Below are 27,184 nucleotides of genomic sequence, written 5' to 3'. Positions count from 1 at the left end.
AACCCAACACCTATCAGTCCCTACAGATCTCAGTAATGTACAACCCAACCCAACACCTATCAGTCCCTACAGATCTTACAACCCAACCCCACTATCAGTCCCTACAGATGTCAGTAATGTATAACCCAACACCTATCAGTCCCCACAGATCTCAGTAATGTACAACCCAACCCTACCCAACCCCTATCAGTCCCCACAGATCTTACAACCAAACCCAACCCCTATCAGTCCCCACAGATCTTACAACCAAACCCAACACATATCAGTCCCCACAGATCTCAGTAATGTACAACCCAACCCTACCCAACCCTATCAGTCCCCACATACTTACAAACCAAAACCCAAACCTATCAGTCCCTTCAGATCTAGTAATGTACACCCCCAACCCAACAACACATATAAGTCTACCGCTCTTACAACCCAAACCCCTCTATTCAGTCCCTACAGATCTCAGTAATGTACAACCCGAACACCTATCAGGTCCCAAGATCTTACAACCAACCCTCTCATCAGTCCCTAAGATCTTACAACCCAGCCCTCTATCAGTCCCTACAGATCTTACAACCCACCCCTTATCAGTCCCTTACAGATCTCAGTAATGTACAACCCTACCAACACCTATCAGTCCCTACAGATCTCAGTACTGTAAACCCAACACAACACCCATCGTCCACAGATCTCGGTAAGTACCACCCCAACCCCTCTATCAGTCCCTACAGGTCTCAGGTAATGTACAACCCAACCCCAACACCTATCGGTCCCTACAGATCTCAGTAATGTACAACCCAACCCAACACCCATCTGTCCCTACAGATCTTACAACCCAACCCAACACCTATCAGTCCCTACAGATCTTACAACCCAACCCCACTTTCAGTCCCTACAGATCTCAGTAATGTACAACCCAACCGAACACCCTATCAGTCCCTACAGATCTTGGTTATGTACAACCCAACCCAACACCTATCAGTCCCTACAGATCTCAGTAATGTACAACCCAACCCAACACCTATCCGTCCCTACAGATCTTGGTTATGTACAACCCAACCCAACCAAACACCTATCAGTCCCTACAGATCTCAGTTATGTACAACCCAACCCAACACCTATCAGTCCCTACAGATCTCAGTTATGTACAACCCAACCCAACACCTATCAGTCCCTTCAGATCTTACAACCCAACACCTCTATCAGTCCCTACAGATCTCAGTAATGTACAACCCTACCCAACACCTATCAGTCCCTACAGATCTTGGTTATGTACAACCCAACCGAACACCTATCAGTCCCTACAGATCTCGGTAATGTACAACCCAACCCAACACCTATCAGTCCCTACAGATCTCAGTAATGTACAACCCAAACCAACACCTATCAGTCCCTACAGATCTTGGTTATGTACAACCCAACCTAACACCTATCAGTCCCTACAGATCTCAGTAATGTACAACCCAACCCCACCCCTATCAGTCCCTACAGAGCTTACCAATATACACCACCACCAGATACCTTCCCCTAAATAGCTCATTTAGTACACCATCACCCTTACATCTTCTAGCTCCTTTAAAGTTCATTAATACACTTCCAGATATATACCCTACACATTTCAGTATGCTGAATTATTTATGAAAGTAATTGATATATGTATATAATTTCTTTTGTAATACAGATATTTAATATCTCTTATCCGGATTAATCATCCCACTGATGACCTCTCCTACAAAATGTACCGTGTAAAGAAATTGGTATATTCCCAACAATAACACTGATGCTTACAGATAGGACATATTAAGACATAGGACAAATACAAAGAACAAACAAACAGATACAAAGAACAAACAAAACACTTAGGACAAATATGGATTTTGCGTAATTTCGAGCAAGCCATATGGCACTCTTTGAGGGAATTGGGGGTCCTGAAAAGGACCCAAAGATGGGGAAATAGTAGAAGCATTTGGTATTTTATTAGAATGCTTTTTAGCAGAATTTTATCTGCTGGCGTTGGAAATAGTCAGTTGTTCACTTCAAAGTTGTAGACTGTAGGTTTCCTTAGAATTTTCATAAGTTCTGGAACTTTCATCACTTCTTCATATCACAGATACTAACATTAAGTAGATGCCATTGTCCACTTCATCACAGAATCAGCACTGTCAAGTCCCTGCAAAAATGCATGCAAGATTGTCCCTGCCACATCAAAGTTAATAACAGTATTGTGAAGATCCTGGTCCAGAAGATTTTCTTCCACACGTAACAAGTCACACTTGACATCCAAACATGTTTGATAATGGTAATGTTCGATGAACCCGAGTTTCACTGGTACGATCAACTTGTGGTATATGAACATGAAGTATGAGCAATGCGATGAAAATAAATCATTAAAAAAAAAATATATATCTATAAATATATGTTATGATATGGTGATAATGAAATAATTCAATGCAATTGCATTTGATTCAAAATAAAATAGATAAATGAAAATGGAAAATAGTGATCTGGATGATTATGGCATGTAGATGTCACTAACTTACTACTAACTCGGACATAAGCATCTTCTCATAGCATCTATTACAACTTTTATCACAAAATTATGAAGGTAAAAATTCCATTTAAAATATAAATTTGGCAAAACATCACTATTGCACTTTCAGCAAACCTACAATTTACACATTATTTATCTACAAATTTTCTATTTACATTCGAGTGAACAAGTTTTTATTTTCAATTCCAGCACATAAATAGATGATCTTTGTCTTAGCCAGGATTTAAGTTTGCTTCAAATTTGCAATGTATCTTTAAGTCAAAAAATATTTATGAGTTGTTAGGTATGTCAAGTTCTTCAAAACAAGTTTCATTACTCAGTGATGTTAACATATATATATGCATACATGTTCAGATATTTCAACAAAAGGTTTCAAGACAAATTTCAAACAGTTCTTTTAGACATACATACAATTCCCTTTAAAAAATATACGGTTTTTTTCAATCACATTTAAACTTTAAACCAAAGCTAAAAGAAAAAAAGATAACATATTTACAAAATGAATTTAGCCAAATATTTAAAATAACACATGAAAAGGAAACCTTGTTTAAAAAACTTTTTTTCTTCTAAATTAGCAAATATGCCATACTGTACAAAAATGAAAATAACTTTTTTTTTTACTTAAAAGTTATATTACTCTCAAATGTTTACAGCTCTTCCTCAAAAAAGTATCCTGGCGAGATCAAAGATTTCGGTTTTGAAAAAGTTGGGGAAAAAAGATCAGATAGCAAGAATTTTCTTTGAAATATACATACACTACAATTACACATAAAAAATTAAGGACATTGTAACAATGAAAAAAAATTAATACTGATTCACATTGCTACAAAAATATAGCTCTGGAATGTTCTCAAAAACTGGTTGAATCCCTAATTACACCTGAACTTTCAGAATCATTTTTAACTGACTGCTCATATCATCGTTATTTTGAGGTTCTTCAAACGAACACCTCATCATCCAGTGAGATGGTGGTTTTGGAAGCACTGTCGGAGACGGGGGATCACTGAACTTTGCCCCAGCATAAACACCGTTCAACTGTCCGTCTGGACTTGGTGTTCTTGGGGAAACATTTTTCACGTCATATCGTCCTTGTTCCTTCTGAACTTTCGCGGTATGATTTGGTGAAAGACGAGGCCTAGGGTCGTTGATGGCAGACACTGGCGATGGTACGCCTTTGTCTTTTCCACGATTCGGTGAAAAACGTCCTCCTCCCGCGAAACGCCTTTGTTTGGCATGGTACTCCGATTTCTTCATCTTGCTCGCGTTTGAGAGCTGTGGATAAGTCATATCCACCAAAACGACGAAAATAGAAGTATCTGTTCCTTGTCACAAGGAATGAGACAAATGTTTCTTGAGAAGACGAACTCTTCCCAAAAATGTGTTCTGAGTGTGTTGTTTACAAACAACGTTCAAGATGGCGTCCGATGTTAGCCAACTTCACTCCAACTTAACAGTCTTTTTAGCGTATCAAATATGAATTGCCAAAATAGTCTTTGTAATTATTAGATTCGTTGATAGTAAAAGGTTCTTTTGGAAGTATCTAAATGGCCGAATTCTCCATAAATTTGACAATTTCCAACTATCCAACTCTTCCTCTCTTCTACTCCTTCTTCTCTTCCTGCTCGCTACATAGCTCCTGTCAATGACAACAACTCAAGGTCGTGATACAGACCAATGAAATTTGCGAGCACTTGTCACGTTGGCTCGTTTGGCCAATCACATGAAAGCAGTTACATCTATTTATAGCATAGGTGAACATGATTTCATTTGTTTTGAAAGAGTATTTTGATTTAAAAACTATATTTTATCCAGTTCGTGGATCTAACTATATTTTCTTATTCAATGGACGTATTTTTATATTTCCTTAATATATTTTAAAGCATTTTTAATGACAAATTTGCATACGACAAAACTCGGTTATAGTCGGTAAATTCCGTTAAAGGGAGGTATTTCCTTTCGGATATGACGTCACAACGTAGGCGGGGAATCCTTGATTTGATTATCGGTTCAGAATACACTGAGAAATTGTTGCAAACTGTGTCATTCGTACTTTTGTTCATCACGAACCAGCACGTTCCTATGTTTAAAGGATTTATCTGCAAGTTTTAATCGATAGACTTTATTTTGGGTGAGTATATAAACTGTAAACATTCTCCAAAACTGTCGGAGCAACGCAACCATTTCGTGTGTGATTGCCTACAACAAAAATACGGCCAACCAAAGTAAGCCAATATGCTACGTAGCTACACCAGTCATTATCAAGAATTTGCGTTGTTTGAATTTATGATTGTGAATGAAACATTACTTAGATATAATTATTTTTTATAAATTATTGCACACTTTTAGCGTTACATTTTGCATCAAGAAATCGGTCAGGTATTTTATGTTGTCTAGTACCGCGAGTGTGTGAATCAATCGGGCTAGCGTTAGCTTGCTGAAGTAATCTATTTACTCGGCCCAACCCCGCCTGGTATATGTTGCCTCGTGACTAAGTTTGTACCTAAAACCAGTGACTTGTACATGGTCTGAAAACACGTGCGGTTCACTTTATAACACGATGTTTTGTACAATTCTGTATTTGTTTACTACAGTATTACAGTTTATTTCTGTCAGAATATCCATGTGCTATTCACAGGTTCAAATAATCAATAACCCTTTATCAGTAATGCGTGTGCTAGTTTCGCAAATAACATGGGTGTTATTTGGTTAATTGTACAGGAGATATATATTCAGTTGGAATAATTTTCAAACTACTACCTACAATACCTCCTTGTAATAAAATTGAAAATTAACACAAAGAAATCATGCCTAATAAATGTATCAAAATTTAATTAGCAGACCCCTTTCCCTCCCTGTCACACTCTTTCACATGTGCTAGTATGAAAAATGCAGTTCAACCATTAGATACTTATTTAAGTTATTCCTATCATAATTCAATTACAATTCTTCAACAAAATAATATATTTATAAATCATAGTTTCACATCATGTATAGTATAACATTTAGTGTCATGTGGGGTTGCATAGGGAGAACACAGTGTATCAAACAACTGCTGCCTAGGGTCAGTAAACAACAAACTAAATGTGAGACCAAAGTAATATATATATTTTATATTACTCACCAAATTTGAATATTGATAAAGGATTTTATAAGGAATAAGAGTGAATTGTCTAAGCATATGATTCCATAAACTTACTTTATATTATTATTAGTTGATAACAAAAATTTTTATACTAGTATTGTAAAATATTAATACAAAAACCATAGGAAAACCCCTTTATGTCCACTATATAATGCCTTGTTACTAAGTATTAACTAGCTTGTCAGAGGTGAATTATGAGAAATCTACAAGCAGCCTCTACATGTAGGGTGAAAATGGTGGTACAGAGACATAGAGTTTGGTAGGTTATTTTTCTAATTAGAGTTGATAAACATTCACGACATATAACTCTAGGCGGTCTTTAAAAACATCTTGGTTTGCTGCGACCTGATCATGACCAGGGGGTTTAACAGATGGGTGTAGCTATATAGGTAGGTAGTGCTGAACTTTTTTGAACAGTTCGATTCTGAAAACACAAAAGAAAACATCCCATTGGGTTTGCGAGACATATTTTCAAACTAGCAACGCAACTTCCAGACAAATATCTGTAACGGTCAAGTCATTCAAAAAAAAAAATTCTGAATAGGCACATTTTTTTCTTGGTCAGACGGGTTATGCCAAACCAACTTCATGGATCGACACTAACAGTAGCCCGGTGGGCTGCCTTAAATCTGGTCGGGCTGCCAGAATGTCCAGACCAGCAGCCCTGTGGGCTGCCAACATTTTCAGCCAAATGTATAATGTCCAGCTAAAATTGTCCTTGTTTACTTCAATAATTTTATTTTCAAAACTGTTTATATAAAATCTGTTGGTGTAAGATCTAATATTTTTATGCTCAGAATGAACTAGACAGCAGAAAACTGCATTTTAGGGACTTTCCCCCAAATCCTCAAGGAGGGGTTTCACCATTGGCAGCCCGGGCTGCCTCATTTCAAAACATGGCAGCCCAGCGGTCTGCCAAGGCAACTAAGTTAGTGTCAACCCCTGAACTTTATTTTTATTTTAGCCCTATGTATAATTGTATATATAAAATATATTAACAGTGTCAGATAACTGGTTGATACATATTATACATTGGTTATTTTAAGTCTAATATGGGATGATCAGGTGGTAACACACTTGTTTTCCACCTAGGCAGCAGGAGTTGATTTCCTGTTCAGACTACAATAAATACATATATATGAGGTAACCATTCTCCAGGTACTCTAGTTTCCTCCCACAGTAAGACCCCTTGCACAATACCATCTAAGCCATCAAGGGTGATGATTGATACAACTTGTTCTCACAATTCATCAATTGCTGTAAAATAGATCATGTTTACATTTACATTTTTACATGTCTTTGTTTTATCCTATCTTGAAGATGTGGAAAGAAAAGAGATACTAAAGACTTAATTGGAAACGACCATAGAATGCCAGTAGCCGCCACCCAGAAAGATGCACAGATTTATCAACACTATCACCACCTTCTTCCAAAGTCTCCTGGGTGTCATGTGACTGGCCAGATCTCACCAACAGCCTTGGTGACCAATACTGAGAACTTCATTGGTCGTAATGGTGCTGCCTTTGTAACAGACTTGGGGCAAATTGCAAGACAAGCCAACTCCAATCCTGACAGAACAGCAGGTTTTTTCAGTACACTTAGTCCGCCGATAATCAATTTAAGTCCAAATTTAAGCCCAACTGTAACAGAACCCCGCAGAAGTCCACCATTTTATGATTTGAGAGAAACAACCAGAAGACGAGGTTTGCAAGGTGAGTATTTTGATATTTTGTTCTGTTAATTGTACAGTCTATTTTTTATTGTGCTCCAGAGGTATTAAATTATTTGTCATCTTACATATTATTCTTGGAATACACTGACTATTATAACTTTATACATGCATGCAGTTACCAATAGAAAGTTTAAGAGGAACTTCAGATATCGGGGCATCCAGTTCACCTTTGACTTTTAACAATTTTATAAGTCAAATATAGCTATTTCTCAGTAATCTGAAGGGTTAAAACGTAAGTCTGTTGCCAATAGATATGTCCCTTCACTACGAAGAGTCAGATCTCTTGTCGGGAAGTCAAAAGCATACTCTTAAGGGTCTACTGGATGTCCTGTAGATTGGTAGGTGGGATTACAGGCTTTAGGAGGCCTAGAAAATATTCATACTAAAGATGTCCAGTATGGAGTGACAGATTGTAACCATGAATTGAGTGTTGTTTGCATGAAATTGAATGAAATGTGTGAGAGAAAAAGTCTGATGTACTGAAAATGACCCAGGTTTATAAACTGTAACTGGAAGTCAACCTTGGTTAAAGTATAGTCAGTGTTCAGTTGGCCTTGGTTATATATATAGTCGGTGTTCAGTTGGCCTTGGTTATAGTATAGTCAATGTTCAGTAGGCCTTGGTTATATATATAGTCAGTGTTCAGTCGGCCTTGGTTATAGTATAGTCGGTGTTCAGTCGGCCTTGGTTATATATATAGTCAGTGTTCAGTCGGCCTTGGTTATAGTATAGTCAGTGTTCAGTCGGCCTTGGTTATATATATAGTCAGTGTTCAGTTGGCCTTGGTTATATATATAGTCGGTGTTCAGTCGGCCTTGGTTATAGTATAGTCAGTGTTCAGTCGGCCTTGGTTATATATATAGTCAGTGTTCAGTCGGCCTTGGTTAAAGTATAGTCAATGTTCAGTCGGCCTTGGTTATAGTATAGTCAGTGTTCAGTTGGCCTTGGTTATAGTATAGTCAGTGTTCAGTCGGCCTTGGTTATATATATAGTCAGTGTTCAGTCGGCCTTGGTTATATATATAGTCAGTGTTCAGTCGGCCTTGGTTATAGTATAGTCAGTGTTCAGTCGGCCTTGGTTATAGTATAGTCAGTGTTCAGTTGGCCTTGGTTATAGTATAGTCAGTGTTCAGTTGGCCTTGGTTAAAGTATAGTCAATGTTCAGTCGGCCTTGGTTATATATATATAGTCAGTGTTCAGTCGGCCTTGGTTATAGTATAGTCAGTGTTCAGTCGGCCTTGGTTATATATATAGTCAGTGTTCAGTTGGCCTTGGTTATAGTATAGTCGGTGTTCAGTCGGCCTTGGTTATAGTATAGTCGGTGTTCAGTCGGCCTTGGTTATAGTATAGTCAGTGTTCAGTCGGCCTTGATTTTATATATAGTCAGTGTTCAGTTGGCCTTGGTTATAGTATAGTCAGTGTTTAGTTGGCCTTGGTTATAGTATAGTCAGTGTTCAGTTGGCCTTGGTTATAGTATAGTCAGTGTTTAGTTGGCCTTGGTTATAGTATAGTCAGTGTTTAGTTGGCCTTGGTTATAGTATAGTCAGTGTTCAGTTGGCCTTGGTTATTTACTAGTATAGTCAGTGTTCAGTTGGCCTTGATTAGTTACTGGTAGGGCTAGTGCTGTGACAGGTATAAAATGTTTGTCCAGTACTCGATCTTTGCAACCCGACCTGTACCCGTCATGATCACCCTTTGGTTACTATATAGGTTGTAGCGGACCTGTGGTTCCCGCCTATCTGACAGTAGAACATGGTAGAGATGGCTCGGATAATGAAGTTAATAAACATCAGTTTGGTCTTTTTATTAAATTGATTAACCTAAAATAAGTAAAGGGTCACCAAGATACTCGTTAGAGTCCTAGTTCCTGGTTTACCACCTACAAGTCTTTATACTAGGGTTCATCTCACTGACTATAGTCAGTATTCTGTTGGTCTTATAACTGATTTACTGCCAACATGTCAGCCTTAGTTTCTAGTTTAAGGCCTACATAACTGCCTATTAATTAATATTCATCTCAACAACTTTACTGGTTTACAGCCTACTTAATCTATTCCTAGGTTTCATCTCACTGAATATAGTCAGGGTTCTGTCTGTGTAATTGTATCAATTACCAAATAGTCTACTTAATCTATTCCTAGGTTTCATCTCACTGAATATAGTCAGGGTTCTGTCTGTGTAATTGTATCAATTACCAAATATCATATTAATTGTTTTGCTTGTTTTCACCTTCAAATAGTTTTGGCAATGGCCTAAATTTGGTGGGGTTGAATTATGGATATATATATATAATTTTGTTTTTGTTTTTATATATTACACCAAAACATCAGAGTCACATTGTGCATGATGTCATTATTGATCAAATTTATATGTCAGGTTCAGGTAATTAATGGCATTTAACATTTGAAATTTGCACTGCATTATTTTACACTATCATATATCACTACAGACCTGACCATCAAATACCATGTTATACACGAATTGTGTTCGCTGTGGTCAGAACAGTCAATCTGCAACTCTAGTGTATGGTTAAATTTAATAGAATCCGGTTTGCATTCTCCAAAAACTTCACATGTTAATGTATGCAACACCTTCAAAGAAATTGAAAAGTGAACCTTGGCAAGTATGTATAACTTTTCAAATCTGCCTGGGCACAAATTATAACTACCCGGTAGTTGTTTTGTAACTTTTCAAATCTGCCTGGGCACAAATTATAACTACCCGGTAGTTGTTTTGTAACTTTTCAAATCTGCCTGGGCACAAATTATAACTAGTTGTTTTGAAACATTTCAAATCTGCCTGGGCACAAATTATAACTGGTTGTTTTGTCGCAGTCTAGTTGTCGCAGTCACTAGACTGCGTGAACCATACATGTATATATGACCCTCTGAAGTATTTCAGGTCACCTAGAGGCAGAGCCAAACTTACAGGAAGGACAAACAAAAACTCTCTTATTGCTTTGCTATGTTGTGAACTTGATTTATGTAGTTGTGGCTCTTGGCTTAGATTTAAATATTGTATCCAATTCTTCAAAACTAAGAATTGTTTTGTTGTAATACATGCATTGCATTGATTAAAAGCTAAAAAAAAAAAGTGTTTATGATTATACCTGGGTGTTGAATCCCTTGAGATATTTTCAGTGTTATGAACACTTCAGTGAGGATATTGTCTTGTTGAGAAGGAAATATGTTGTAAATTTGTACCAGGTGCACATCTACACCATTTCTGTTATAATGCTACATTGTTTCACAGAATTTTGTGATAACTTGGCACTCTGTTGTAGACTCAAAGCAAATTTGAAACACACACTGATCAGACACTGGCATTTGTCTTGTGTTATATATTTAAACATATCTTTGGGATTTAAATTTAGTCCAAATATTTCTCTCTACTTAACAGTTTGAATTTCAGACTAAAATGAATGCTGTGTGATGTGAATATTAACCTAAATTTTCCCTGACATGTGACCCACACAATAAGTGGTTGTTGTATATGGTATTTCTTTCACTCAAGTTAGTTATTTTTACAAAAGTTACAAAACACAACTTTATAGTGAGTGTTTTTGTAACTTTGGAAAAATAACTAACTAGAATGAAAGAAATACCATATACAACAACCATGAGTTTGTGTGACATGTCTCTAGCTATGCTGAGGATGAATTGACCTGTTTTGTGTCAACGTGTGTTCTTTATCAGGTGTCGTGTAAGGATGACCTAAATTGAAATTCAGCTGATTAATATGCAAATCTTGCAATATATGGGAAATGTATGGAAATACAAAAATGTATTACAATTTATTACAAATAATAACACAAGTAAATACATTCTATTCAAAGCAGAAAAATGATAGAAATCTATCTATATTTTCAAGAATAGAACAAAAACATCTGCGAACTACTTCTTGTGTCAACATTATCATTTCCGGACATTGTGATGCGGCCTTCAAGTGTTAGCCAATCAAATCGCATTGAACCATGTGATTGATAAATAGTCCCAGTCAAGTCAACATGTCAACCAATCAAAACACATTTAGAGTTGATTCCACGTGTGGTATAAACTGAATGTTATTCAACAGTTGTAATGATTATTTTATGCCTTGGGCGTTGAATAACACCTGCCTATTGTGGTAGAAATGTGAGTTACAGCCTGTTGTTAACAGAATGTTGGAGCATCATGGTACCCCACTATAAATACATGTACCTGTTTGGTAGGGGTTTGTCTGAAGTATACTGCCTATATTTCCTACAAGTAGAATCAGCATGGCATCTATTTTAATTGAATAATTTAACTTTATTTCAAGAATTTTAACAAGCATGTAAATCTTATGTATCAGCTCACTGTGCATCATATACTGAATTTTCATCGCTATGTACTGTACTTTTAGTTTATAAACCTTTTATCTTTTGCATATTATATTGTCAACATATGTTGTTCTTTTCACCAGTAACATTTTACTATTTTACTTCATTATGTGCAGTTTGATGGTCCAATCAATGTTGGGTTTCTGAGAACGTAAATTATAAATTGTAAAGGGAATTCTCTCCAAAGTGGATTTATTTTCTAGCCTGCTTGCTGGTGGCTGAAGTATTGACTTGTTGTCACTCTCTCAGCTGGTTGTCGTGGTTACCATAGCTTTTACCCACAATGCAACTGATCATTGTAAGCTGAAGGTGCTAGTAGTTGTACAGTTCCAGGTGATGGAGGAGGAAATCCCAGGAAACTTGCAATTGTTACAAATTTGATTAAAAAGAATTACAGATAAGGTACACGTAGGATTTGTGCATTGTTGCACTTTATCAATACAGACATGTATTAGTGCCAGATCATGGTAATTTACTTACAAAGTTTTATTAAAACAATTGACAACTTCTTCAATTATACTAAATTTGTCTAATGTTCAGTAGTAAAATTGAGGGTGCATATATATATATTACATAGACAAAAAAAGTTTGGAAATGATATTTTTCTGATAAATGTAATCTTAAGACATTTATTGATGGTACATTTATCTTTTTTTTGATGATTTTAAATTGTATTAATTTAAATACAAAGGTTATCTAGTTTGTTTATGATTAATTGTTGATTTAGTGCTGGTATCAGATAAATGAATTTTTATGAGTATGTCTGTCTGTAATCAGTGAGAGTATTAAATGTTCTGATCTCACCAGTCAGTACATACACGTGATATATAGATACAGGATAATAGTCTATAACAAACCATTCACCTCAGGCAAAACATGTAAGTATAGATATATGTGTCTACATAGATACGTTAGCTTCTTAAAGTACAAAAGTTTAAAGTACCTGGTATGTAAAAAAATCAAGAAAAACAAACAAACAAACATAAAATGCAAGACATTTTAGACAATTGTATTGTTATTGAACAGGAATTGTAAAATTGCAGAAAGTACTATTGTAACATTATCTTAATATTTGTATTGCATGTCTGAAATGTGAAATGTTTTTGAACTAGCGAATGAATTCAGAACCATAAAATGTCTTCCTGAACCTTAAAGTGTCTCCCTGAACCTTAAAGTGTCTCCCTGAACCCAAAATGTCTCCCTGAACCCAAAATGTCTCCCTGAAAACGATAAGGACATTAGTATGCTGACACCAAAAAAATCAATAGAAAAGAATGTGTATTCCTTGGCTGCTGGAGAGAAAGCTTCTCTCTTCTTCTGTCCCTGATAATGTCTGATGCCATTTCACTGTACAAAATCTGTCACTCCCTCATCTCAACAGCACCACAGATCTAGAGCTTTGTGGAGCTTAATTTTCAAATGAAGTGCAGTAGCTTGAGTAAGGCTTTGTTTTTATTTTGACATGAAATTGAAATTTGTTTGATCACATGGTCATAATATTATAGAAGTCTTTGCTTTACCTTTGTTCCTTCCAAGCGGGGGCCGCGGTGGCCGAGTGGTTAAGGTGTCCCGACACTTTATCACTAGCCCTCCACCACTGGGCTGCAAGTTCGAAACCTACGTGGGGCAGTTGCCAGGTACTGACCGTAGGCCGGTGGTTTATAAATCTGTTGAGAAGTCAAGGTGGTTAGTGTCCTCCTTTAAGGTCCTTTTTTGTCTATCACATATCAAAATTTTGCCTAGTTATTTAACATTTGTGACCTACCTAAGCCAAATAACAATTAACATTACAGTCCATTTGTTTCAAATTTGATGAGCAAGCAAATCTTTTAATATGTTGTCATGAGAGCATTAATTTGATAACAATTTGTCATGAAGTATTAATATCTTTGAACTAGTTAAATAGATTCAACAATAACAGGGGGGCCGCGGTGGCCGAGTGGTTAAGGTGTACCGACACTTTATCACTAGCCCTCCACCACTGGGTTGCGAGTTCGAAACCTACGTGGGGCAGTTGCCAGGTACTGACCGTAGACCGGTGGTTTTTCTCCGGGTACTCCGGCTTTCCTCCACCTCCAAACCTGGCACGTCCTTAAATGACCCTCGCTGTTAATAGGACGTTAAACAAAAACAAACAAACAAATCAACAATAACATTCATCCACATGTAAGATTTCATTATACAAAAGCACAGATTTTAAACAGTCAGGCTACACTTTTGTCAGTAGCCATATCTAATGCATGATTCTACTTGTATATCTGGTGTAGACACTAGAAGTAGTGGAGAAGTGGGATTGGACAAGCTGTGGTCATTTTACATAAGTCCTTTGTGATGGGGATATACCTGGAGACTAAATACATAGTGTGGACTGTCTAAATCTCTCTGGTATTATATAACTAAGTGACTGCTACTTGTAGAGTCAAAAAATGTAATAAAGGATTATTTCAAGACTTTTTAATCTCATCCAGAACATAACATAGACTCTGTAAATATCAAAGGCCTGACTGAGGGCCATTTGAGGCCAAATTAGGATATAGGTCATTCCTGATCCATGGCCTTGAGGGACTGGCTACAAGCTGATGACACCCTGACACAGTTATAGCTATGTGTACAGGCATATAATGTTAGGAATTAAAGTGAAATGGCACATTGGTTCCTCACAAAAAGTTGAAATATGTGAGGGCAATTTTACATCAAATAGAATATATTTGGTGCAGACTAAATATGCTGGTATATAGAGCCAAGTGTACAGGTGTGTACAGTATGTGGCTTGTTTCCTCCAGACAGTGGTGTACCAGCCTGTGTGTAGTGTTCATATTAATCAGGCATGGTTGTCAGGTGTACACCATATCACATTCCGGCCAGTATCCAGACAAGCATAAATATCAAGTGAATTTCACCACCAGAATTCAAAGTTGATTTTATGATCAATTGAAAATTAATGATTGAAATGGTACAGATGTGTGGGGTGGGAGAGGTTTGCTGTTGTGGTACACAGTAGACCTGTTATTGTTGTGACAGGTTTGTACTGTAGGTACACATACCAAATGATTTACTTGGGGGAGCTAGCTAGTTCTTCATTATCAACCTTCATCAATATGATATACAAAAAATGTATTTTCATAGTTTGTATTGAAAAAAAAGTTTATAGAATAGTGCTACAATTATGTATTGTACTTGTCACTTGAAATTTAATACATATAAATCTGAACAAAGCACCACAAACAGGTCAGCTGATCAGTGTAAACATGTGCAACATTTATCTATTATTTAACTTCATGGTTTTAACCTTTTATTTAAAGTTTGTTCAATTTTGCATGGTTTGGTTTTATGTTGACAGCCAGATTATTCAATTAGTAAAAACACATTAAGAAATATGTGTTTTTTATGACCCTGTGCTTGAGCTCTGTTAGTAGCCTATAACCTGATACATTGGAAAGTCTGTCTGTAAAACATGTTTGTTACTTCCCAAAAAATCCTCATAATTTCAAAATGAAATGCAGGATTTTTGAAATAAACTTGCACAGTCTGGCCCAGGTAATTGAGTATATGGTGATACCCCAAGTAATATTTAAGTAAAGTTGTTAGGTCTTTACACATACATTATATGCCTTATAGTAATAACTTCATATTATCATAATCAAAGATACTCTTCAGGAATACTTTACTGTATCTAAGATATACAGAAATACATATCAATGATATTTATAAATCTTGTATGAATCACTACTAGCTAATCGTTTTAACAAATTGCACAGGTTTAGCTTGGCCTTATATATGACCTTTGTTGATAAGCTATAGACCATTAAGAAAATAATGATAATGCATTATATAATACTTATATAGATTTCCTGAATGATTTTGCAAAAAAATAAGTCCGTAAGAAAGCTAACCAGACCCTGAAGATGTACACAGGTTTTTGGGCAGGCAGAGCTAGGCAGACTGGAGACTCTTTGTGTGTCAGTACTGGTTGTAGAGGTCTGATCAGATCTACTAACTTATGTGCCAGGGTTAAAATGGGAGACAGCCCAATTTTATCAACCCATTTAGTTTCTCTCCAGAATACTAAACCCTATCTCTCTCCCTGTAGTTTAGAACCAAGACCATGCCACAACTCTATCAAATTATTTACTCTATCTTTCCTTCTCCTTAACTCTTTTCATTTGATAAAGTGTTGTCTAATTTAGACATCTTTTTTTATCTGAACTTAAATGTTTGCCAAATGTGTGGTTCTCTAGCTTTTCCATGTGATTTAATTCCTAAGACATTAAGTTTGTTCATTCAAAAAATTAAGAATGATAAATTTTATTTTAATATTTTTTGATGGTGTTTGTCTGTAGTTTTCTTAGGTCTACATATATAATTATTTATATATAATAAAACATGCAATTAAAACAAAGAGATATCAAAATGCAAGAGTTAATGTCACTTAAGGAACCAATGTACCTACAATAAGTGTACATGTCTAACCATAGAGTGACACAGGGACCTCTCTGTCCTGAAAGCCAGCTCCTCAATCTCTAGTGAATTGAGGAAGCATTAGGGGCCATGTTGTCTAGATTTAAATGACATTCAATCTGGGCTGGGAGGAAGCTCAGCTGTCTCAAAATCCTAGTGTTAGTTGGTGTTCCATTATCTGGTAGATTCCAGAGGATAAGACCCCTGGTTTTCAACCTTCTTTGTTTGCCCCAGAAGAGTTCCCAGCCTGGGCTAATATCTTTTTTTCTTTCGTGCCAGCAGAGCTAAATGAACAGCCACTCTGTCATATGAATTTTACATGTTCACAGTGAACCACTTGTAAAATTTTCAGAAGAGATAGGTCCTCTTGAAGTGTTGGCCAAGCAGAAAGCCAGTAGGACAAAGCCAGCTGTGCACATGGACTTGGTTAATATCAGTAATTTTTTTTACACCATGCTGTCCTGGTAAAGTCGTCCAGGGCTAACTGGTTCAAGTTACATTCTTCAGAGAGCCGGGTTGCTTTGATAGTGCTGTACAAGAGGGATACAAATTGTTATGAATTGTGAAGTGAGTGATAATATATAAAAATACAAAATAAAAACTGAAATAAATAAACTGAATATTTAAGAAAATTATATGAAACAAAAATATTTTAAAACAACAATTTTTCTAAAATATGTCATATTTGGGCCTAATGTAGAAACAGCGTAATATTGGTAGAGTATTGGTCCAATGAGTCAGTCCATACATCATGATAATAAGACCACTGAATCCGTCCATACAGTATCGGACCACTAGATCAGTCTGTACAGTATCGGACCACTAGATCAGTCTGTACAGTATCGGACCACTAGATCAGTCCGTACAGCATCGGACCACTAGATCAGTCAGTACAGTAACGGACCACTAGATCAGTCCGTACAGCATCGGACCACTAGATCAGTCTGTACAGTATCAGACCACTAGATCACTCCGTACAGTATCGGACCACTAGATCACTCCGTACAGCATCGGACCACTAGATCACTCCGTACAGTATCGGACCACTAGATCACTCCGTACAGTATCGGACCACTAGATCAGTCCGTACAGTATCGGACCACTAGATCACTCCGTACAGTATCGGACCACTAGATCACTCCGTACAGTATCGGACCACTAGATCACTCCGTACAGTATCGGACCACTAGATCACTCTGTACAGTATCGGACCACTAGATCAGTCCGTATAGCATCGGACCACTAGATCAGTCTGTACAGTATCGGACCACTAGATCAGTCCGTACAGTATCGGACCACTAGATCATGATCAGTCCGTACAGTATCGGACCACTAGATCACTCCGTACAGTATCGGACCACTAGATCACTCCGTACAGCATCGGACCACTAGATCACTCCGTACAGTATCGGACCACTAGATCACTCCGTACAGTAACGGACCACTAGATCACTCCGTACAGTAACGGACCACTAGATCAGTCCGTATAGCATTGGACCACTAGATCAGTCCGTACAGTATCGGACCACTAGATCAGTCTGTACAGTATCGGACCACTAGATCAGTCCGTACAGTATCCGAACACTAGATCAGTCCGTACAGTATCGGACCACTAGATCACTCCGTACAGTATCGGACCACTAGATCACTCCGTACAGTATCGGACCACTAGATCAGTGTGAAAAGCATCAAACCAGTGTATCTTCTTGTACAGCATCAGACTGATGTGTCAGTCGGTCAACAATTTAAGAATTCAAGAAATTAACAAAAATCACTGCTGTTTTTGGACATAGATTATTGATGTACCAGATCACTGCTGTTTTTGGACATCTAGATTATTGATGTTCCAGAAATCGCTGTGTTATTATTTGACAGGTTAATATTTTTAGTCAAATTACCTCTAATCATTTTAAAGCATTCTAACTTTTAAAAAGCCCTAAAAGCTAATTTTCTAAGAATATAAAAGAAATATGGCATGAATTTAAATAAAAAGTAAAATCATTATACATGTTTAACAAATAATTGTTCAAAAAAATTATTATTCCTACATTAGCTGCATAGATCAGCTGCATAGAGATAATATTAAATTCCACATATATATTAAAATAAACTGTTTTATATTAGTATTGAACAGTGTTGTGATTTGGTGTTAAAACTGTACATGTATTACGTATAACTTGTATTACGTATATATCTCATGACCTATCTAGAACTGACTGCTTAACATTTAAATGTCACTGCGCGAGTTGACATCACAACTGACCTACTTAATAAAAGCACTTTAGAATAATACATCAACAAGTTTATACTTCAATATTTTTATGCTATAAATCCCCTTCCTATTCCTGGTCCCCTCATTGACCTGGCCCATCCCCTCCCGGTAAAACCTACACACCTTTTACGTGGTACTACCATGAATCACGGTACAGTGGGGACCACTGTAAGATTGGAGGACTTGTTACGCTTCACTGCTCATTCAGTACATGTACTGCCACCTTACACAATTTTTATACTTAAGTCGTATAGGTATATTCAGATCTGTACTTCTCATGTAGGTTTTAAATGTAAATATTCATATTATGTAGATTTTACTACATCTATGTTGTAAGTAACATTTTCAAGTTTTGTAAACGGCAGTTTTGTAAATGGTATATGTATATATTTTGTCTACACATATTCTCTGTATTAAGTCAGTGGTATGTTTTTAGGGCACCCTTGATCTGGATATTGAAAACAAAATGTGAAATGAGTGATGTGTACAATACAAGTACACACTCATACAAAATCATTGTAAGATGTACTTGTGGGTGTGGTAATTAGCTACCTGCTCAGGTATGGGGGGCAGTGGAATGCCTTTGTTGGTGTGTACAATGTACGAGTGTGTGTTGTTTACACATACACTGGGTAGCGTGTGCTTGTTTACAAAAGATTTCCTACGTACTGACTGAGCGTACTGACTGAGCTTTACGTATACTGGGCCATACGTAGGCGGTGTGCGCTGGTTGACTCAGACCATGTGTTTGATTGTGTGATTTGACCCGAGTCATACTACGAATTACAACTGACTTGTAAACTCTTTGACTGCACTTCCTACTTCCATTACCTGGACAGTTTTGTTTTCATTCTGATACGTAGGCGAGTCTTTCAACTTTTATTGAGATAAAAAGTTGAGACTTGTTGAGGTTTTCATCTAGTTTTGTCAGAACTACATACATGTGTACCGTGTGACAAATTTGTCCAGAATGGATCCTATAATGATTTTACCTCGTCCAGTGGATTTTCAACACTCCAAGACTTATCCACAAGGTAAAACATTTATTATAATGTGGAATATAGATCAGTTCAAGCTCTTACAGATATTGACTCTCATGAACTTTAATCTGAGCTTGCCTCATACAACATGGCTCTTGAAAGGAACAGGAAATATCCCAATTTTTTTTAATTTTTTTTTCATGGAACTTGAACATGTTTTTTTGTGTTTGGGTTTTGTTTTACCTTCAGTTGCATGTCATTTTTTTTGTATATTTTTTTTTATCATTCCTAACTTCTGTAAACTTGAAAGATTACACTATTAAAGAATCTGCATCAAAACTGGAAAAAATGTCATAATCATGTTGGTCAAATAATTACCATTATCAATTTTTTAAAAATATTAAACTAAAAGTGATTTACAAATAAGCCCTCCCTAAACATTAAATATCAACTTTTACACAAGGGGAGAGGTCTTATTAAGGATAAATACAGTACATGTAAGTAAATGTTATCAATCAATTGAAAGAATATCCAGGTCTCTATAATGAGGGGAAAATATGAAACTGTTACATGTCATTGTATCATCGGGGAAACATGTGGAAGTGTGACCTGTATAGTTGTATGATGAGCCTGGGAACATGTGGAATTGTTACCTGTGTTTGTATGATGAGTCTAGGAACATGTGGAACTGTTACCTGTGTTTGTATGATGAGTCTAGTAACATGTGGAACTGTTACCTGTGTTTGTATGATGAGTCTTATAACATGGGGAACTGTTACCTGTGTTTGTATGATGAGTCTAGTAACATGTGGAACTGTTACCTGTGTTTGTATGATGAGTCTTATAACATGTGGAACTGTTACCTGTGTTTGTATGATGAGTCTAGTAACATGTGGAACTGTTACCTGTGTTTGTATGATGAGTCTAGTAACATGGGGAACTGTTACCTGTGTTTGTATGATGAGTCTAGTAACATGTGGAACTGTTACCTGTGTTTGTATGATGAGTCTAGGAACATGGGGAACTGTTACCTGTGTTTGTATGATGAGTCTAGTAACATGTGGAACTGTTACGTGTGTTTGTATGATGAGTCTAGTAACATGGGGAACTGTTACCTGTGTTTGTATGATGAGTCTAGGAACATGTGGAACTGTTACCTGTGTTTGTATGATGAGTCTAGTAACATGGGGAACTGTTACGTGTGTTTGTATGATGAGTCTAGTAACATGTGGAACTGTTACGTGTGTTTGTATGATGAGTCTAGTAACATGGGGAACTGTTACGTGTGTTTGTATGATGAGTCTAGTAACATGGGGAACTGTTACCTGTGTTTGTATGATGAGTCTAGTAACATGGGGAACTGTTACCTGTGTTTGTATGATGAGTCTAGTAACATGTAGAACTGTAACCTGTGTTTGTATGATGAGTCTAGTAACATGGGGAACTGTTACCTGTGTTTGTATGATGAGTCTAGTAACATGGGGAACTGTTACCTGTGTTTGTATGATGAGTCTAGTAACATGTGGAACTGTTACCTGTGTTTGTATGATGAGTCTAGTAACATGGGGAACTGTTACCTGTGTTTGTATGATGAGTCTAGTAACATGGGGAACTGTTACCTGTGTTTGTATGATGAGTCTAGTAACATGGGGAACTGTTACCTGTGTTTGTATGATGAGTCTAGTAACATGGGGAACTGTTACCTGTGTTTGTATGATGAGTCTAGTAACATGTGGAACTGTTACCTGTGTTTGTATGATGAGTCTAGGAACATGGGGAACTGTTACCTGTGTTTGTATGATGAGTCTAGGAACATGGGGAACTGTTACCTGTGTTTGTATGAGTCTAGGAACAAGGAGAACTGTTACCTGTGTTTGTATGAGTCTAGGAACATGGAGAACTGTTACCTGTGTTTGTATGATGAGTCTAGGAACATGGAGAACTGTTACCTCTTGTTGTAAGACAAGCGAAGCAGTGATGTCATAGATAGTTGGATGATGTCATAATTTAAAGAAGTAAGTATGCAGTAATTAGTCTCTGATGTGTGTCATCTCTTTGGTATATTTTTGTCCACTCAGAATATTGATGGTAGAGGCGCTATAAGGGATATCATCATATTCAAGCTATCTCATTATTAAAATTATAGAAACTGATTGGGGATCAAGTGTCAGATTAATGGGGACCAGTTCATGGAGCTTGACTGTATTTCATAACTACATCACCATAGTAACATCATCACATACAGTATAGAAAAACCTGGTCCTTGTTCTGGACAAGTGTTACACTCTACATATCACATATATATCACATGTGTGACACCTGTGTGTATGTTTCACATTTGTATGGTGATGTATACGTATGATAGGAGCTTTTGTTTCATGATAAATGTGTGGTGTGATGTCAGTTTAAATATTCTGTGAGCTAGACCTCAGGATATTCACTTGATGCATATTAATGAAATAATTTCATATCCAGTTTATTATTTAAGCTATTTATTTGTCAGCTTAGAAGCAGCACCAACTGGCCAGATGGTTGTAACAGCTTAAACAACTTGTCCGTAGTACAGTACATTACCATTGGTGAAAAATAGCAGACATCAAAATATTTTATAATTAGTAATAAATTTGCTTCCCTGAAGTTAGAAATTTTAAAAAGTGTTGGATGTTTGCCAGGACAGAGAAGATATTTTAGACGATGAAAACCTTTTTTTGGATAAAGTAGTTTTATGCTGCTGCAGACAAAGGGTGCAGAACAATCCTGTTAGGACTAAATTAAGTTTGGTGGGTTTTTATTTTGTCAAGGGTTGTTGTTGTTGGCTTGCTTGTAAAGCTGACTGGTTTCTCTAGGCACAAATAGGCCTGGTGTGTCTCCCTATCTTGTCTGAGTGAACAAGAGAAGCTTTTGGAATTCTTCCGAGAGGAAGAGAATCGCCTGGATGGTGTTGGCTGCAGGCTTTGCTATTACACCAGAGGCTTCCCTTCACGGAAATAGTCCAACATGGGCTTCTGGGTGCGAGTTTCAGTTTGAATTAAACCCTGCATGAATATTCAAATGAGATGTGGAGGACTATTGTATAAAAGCAGGTCGTTGGCTGGTTGTTATGGAAATGTGTGTGGATTTGGTGACAGTCTTGGTAGGGGTGAAGGCGGTGCTCTGCTGAAGTAGATCTTGTAAATTGTGATCGGATACCTGTCAATTCACAGTAGGTACTATCCCCTGTCAACAGCTGATATTTTTCATATAGAGGCCAGAAAACGCTCATAGTATGTATTTATATAGTAACATGCTCCTCGCAATACAGCCCAAATAAAATATGTAACTTACCAATTAATCAGGCAATTTGTGTTTGTTCTGAAAAGGTTTTTCAGAAGTTGTATAATACCAACTGATCACATTTTATTTTCTATAATCTAGTGCATGTTAAATGGTGTGTATTGTATGTGTGTATATGTAAGGTAGTGTGACAGTTTACCTGTGTTTGTATTTATGTGTGCGAATGATTTTATGCATGTACATATGTACGTGTGTATATGTGCGAATGTTTTTGTGCATTTACATATGAACAGTACATATGTGTGTGAATGTTTTTGTGCGTGTACGTGTGTGAATGTTTTTGTGCGTGTACGTGTGTATGTGTGAATGTTTTTGTGCGTGTATGTGGGTAAATGTGTGTGATCATCAGCCCAGCTAAATATTGATCACTCTTGTATTGATTCTTTGAAATTTTAGAAGGTTAACGGTAATTTTCATTTTGTTATCACCAGAACTGCAGAACAATTACAGTCACATTTACCACCACCGCCAGCCTGTTCTCCATCAACAGCCAATGCAGAACGCGGCCCAGCTATGCGCAGCCGCTGTAGAAATGATCTCGGAGGACTCGGGCAGAAAGGTTAGTGCTCACCTTCCCAACACGCGCATGCATCACCGGTCCACATGTACAGAGTGAGGCAAAATCAAACAAGAGTTGGTGCATGCTGTACACAGGCAATGCCCCATTGATTTTGTGTTGTTCTGGACTGATATACGACTGGTGATCATGCCCAGAATGGGTTTTGTTCATGTCCTGCTAAGGCACGTTCAGATTGATTTTGTGTTTCAGATACAGAATGACATGAAGGCAGATTGATTTTACGTTTGTTTGCAGGCAAAGTCACATCACATTTGTGTTAATATCTTTTTTATAATTTGAATACATGCAAACTCTATTTTGTATTTGATAAAGATTGATATTGTACTTATTGGTTTGCATGCAGAGTTGGTTTCATGATCTCATGTTTATATGAAGTGAAAGTCGCATTGGTTCAGCGCTATGTCTGTATGCAGGCAAATCAGTTGGTGCGGTGCCTACATGCAAACACACCGTGAGATAGATTTCTGTGTAGTGTGTAAAGGGAGATCAATTTGGCAGTATATTTCAATGCAATGATAACCAGTTAAGATCGTTTCCATGGAAGACTAGGGAGAAGTTTGTCTTTGGTCACACGCACAGTTCCATGGATGCTTTCCTCTATAGTCTCGACGTGATCAGTTTATTGGTAGAGCCCAAATTGAATCAGCGATATCAATGTTTATGTTAATTGCAGACCACTGCCTTATTGTTAAAAGGTCTGATTAGCTTGAAGACCTGTTTTCAAAAGACAAAACACTCTTTTTCATTTAGTATAATTTGTACTTAACAACCTGTCTAAAATAAGATTATGAGGAACACTATTTTGTTTGGGGTACAGAAAAACCTTTTGTGTTGCTCTTGTTCAGTAGCCACTTTCTCGAGCCGATACATTTTGTTTTCCATTCTCTCTTTATATATTTCCTTACCAAGACCCTTATATTGGAAATTAACAAGATGTTACTGTATGATGGTAACAATATAACAAGGTTTCATGATACAATTGGTGGCCATGGCAGAAAACAAGATTTACTAAACAAGTTTTGGCAGTATGGCAAGTTTTACTGAACATACACTAATGGTGGCAGTATTGTATTTGACTGTAAAACTCAGGCAGTATTTAATGTTTTACTAAAAATTGTGGCAGTATAACATAGATTTTACTGTGTAATTGAGGCAGTGTAACACGGTTTGACTGTAAAAATTGTGGCAGTATAACATAGATTTTACTATATAGTTGTGGCAACATAGATTTTACTTTATAATTGTGGCAGTATACAGCATGTATTTTACTATATAATTGAGGCAGTGTAACTAGATTTTACTGTATAATCATGGCATTATAACAAGGTTTTACTGTATAATTGTGGCAGTATAACTAGGTTTTGCTGTATAAAGATGGCATTATAACAAGGTTTTACTGTATAATTGTGGCAGTATAACTAGGTTTTATTGTATAATGATGGCATTATAACAAGGTTTTACTGTATAATTGTGGCAGTATAACTAGGTTTTATTGTAGAATGATGGCATTATAACAAGGTTTTACTGTATAATGATGGCAGTATAACTAGGTTTTATTGTATAATGATGGCATTATAACAAGGCTTTACTGTATAATTGTGGCAGTATAACTAGGTTTTATTGTATAATGATGGCATTATAACAAGGTTTTACTGTATAATGATGGCAGTACATATAACATTTAAGGCAGCACATCTTTACTGTATGTAAAGTATTGAGCTGTAGCCATATGCTCAACATCTCCTGCACCCCAAAGAAATTTCAATCCCGACTTCATACCTGGAACATCACAAAAAGTGCATTCTAAAGGGATGGGAAAGTGCTAAATTCTGTGCTGAAATGTGTATAAAACATGCGTGTAGAAATCCTAACATTACTCATTCAACGAAAATGTGCAGGAGGAAGTTATATATAATGGAAGTCAACTGTACAGCTTTTAGATTTTCACCTGAAAAAAAAATTTGAATGAATGATTTGTGAAGCCAGACAGACGTTGCAGTTAAAAAATCAACCAATATTTCTTCAGTTAGGTAACATATTTGCATGCACTGCTTTTGGAAAGACCTGATAAAAATGTATTAATTTAATCTTCATTCATTTATAACAAAAAATAAAAAAATTTAAATCAATTTGCCATTTTTTCCCATATTACAATATTCTGTTGATTTACAGTCCAAGTTTGATGTTATGTGTACCCTTTAGGTGCCCCTCTACCCTCGGCTCCCCCTGGGGACCTCTAATCATTGAAATCAATATCATTTGGCTACCTGTATCAGGCAAAACCTGTTGATTTTTTAATGTGATTTTTTTTCCTGCACACAATTTTTTTATGAAATGAAATTCTGATAATATTGATATATCCTCATACGACGGGCACAAAATACCCATTGATTTTACCTGCTGGGCAAGCCAAACAACTGTTACGGTAAAATTAGTGGCAAGGTTAGGTTGTCATAAATAGGCAGAGTCAATATAATTTTATGTTATAGAGAGTTTTCATCCTTTTATCTAAGAAGATGACGTCTTCATCTTGTCTAATTGATCAATTTGAATCTAATATTGAGTTTGAATGAAATATGTAAAAATATTTGGTGTTCACATTGGATAGGCTGTAAGTACAATTCATTATACACTTTCTTCTCAAGATTGAGTTTTGTCGTCAGTTCAAGTACACTGAATTAAACATATGTGTCGGTGGCTTTACAAAGGAAATGTCTGATTAAAGTCATGCTGTTTGGGACTTTGCCATAGGAAGCTACACACACACACTGACAGGCCCCTTGGCACCATAATCTGCTCATGGCACTGTGCATCAAATACCCTCAATTTTAGGGGGAAAAACTGAGAGGGTTTCATCTCCTGTCAGTTAGCGAACACTTGAAGCTAATTTGTTTCATGAATATTCAAACTGGAAGAAAAAGGAGAGGAAGTTTGGAAATTTCTTTGTCAAAGATGTGTCTGCTACACCTAACCATCCCATGACCGACTCCCCTGAATTTCTGTAAACTTCAGTCAGTATATGTTGATAGATGTCCTTTTTATGTTATAATGCAATGATAGCAGTTGTCATATGTTTTCTATATATTATGTTTATCTAATGAATCACTGTATTTACCAATGTTGAAATACCTAGAATATCCTTCCAAGCATTACAATGTTGTTGTAGCTAGCACATGGATTGAATATTCAATCACACTTTAGTAAGTTTATTTCAACGCAAAAAAAAACCCCAGACTTTGCAAACAAGAACCAGGCCCTGAAAATATCTCCTAACTAAGGAACGCTTCTTGTAAATTTGTTAAGTCTAGATATATAGCCATAACAATTTTAATTTGTGAGCATTTAAAACCAGTTTATGTTTGTATTCCTGGATTACTAACCTCTATGAAGGAGAGGATAAATCATAAAATTTAGTATAAAATGGAAGTTTTTAGACATTTTCACTTCTGATAATATTAAGACTTTGCAAATTCTAAGAACAAAGTGAAATTTCTGCAAAGAGACTAAATTTGTTAAAGCTCCTGAATCGATATGCAGATATTGGAAAGATGGTGTCACTGGCATTTGTGATTGAACTTGTTGGGTTCCATTGTTTTTTTTGTCAGAAGCTTTAAGTAATTTATTGTCCATTGTGCTCTGTGAGCTCTGCCCTAGATTGAGTGACATTGCATCATATGATGTGGGTTGGACGGCCAGTATTGTCACAGGACTTAGCTGAGCTCCGGGTGAAATTCAAGATAGAAAAAGTAAATATTGTAGTGTTGCCAGTCGACAAGCCTGTGTTGGGCA

General features: G+C 36.6%; 2 protein-coding genes across 4 annotated transcripts in view; one reads left to right on the top strand and one right to left on the bottom strand.

The window, feature by feature from the left end:
* Nucleotides 1-3,412: 3,412 nt before the first annotated feature.
* On the bottom strand, nucleotides 3,413-3,793 carry LOC117339014 (proline-rich nuclear receptor coactivator 2-like). The gene has a single exon (XM_033900378.1). It carries the CDS (start codon nucleotides 3,791-3,793, stop codon nucleotides 3,413-3,415), a length of 381 nt encoding a protein of 126 aa, XP_033756269.1.
* A 716-nt stretch (nucleotides 3,794-4,509) lies between these two features.
* LOC117338777 (RING finger protein 44-like) overlaps nucleotides 4,510-27,184 on the top strand; it is a 41,066-nt gene continuing 18,391 nt past the window's right edge. For 2 of the 3 annotated variants that reach the window (XM_033900105.1, XM_033900104.1), the window contains exons 1-3: nucleotides 4,510-4,667; nucleotides 7,002-7,393; nucleotides 23,247-23,374. In XM_033900105.1, coding sequence (XP_033755996.1) covers nucleotides 7,051-7,393; nucleotides 23,247-23,374 — 471 coding nt within the window. In that variant the 5' untranslated portion in view covers nucleotides 4,510-4,667; nucleotides 7,002-7,050. Of the gene's footprint in view, nucleotides 4,668-7,001; nucleotides 7,394-19,085; nucleotides 19,537-23,246; nucleotides 23,375-27,184 lie in introns of those variants that run through there. The other variant, XM_033900106.1, reaches the window with a different exon arrangement.

Source organism: Pecten maximus, chromosome 12 (assembly GCF_902652985.1).
Source record: "Pecten maximus chromosome 12, xPecMax1.1, whole genome shotgun sequence".
In the NCBI taxonomy this organism is placed as follows: Eukaryota; Metazoa; Mollusca; class Bivalvia; order Pectinida; family Pectinidae; genus Pecten; species Pecten maximus.
This window is presented reverse-complemented; position numbering and strand designations above follow the sequence as displayed.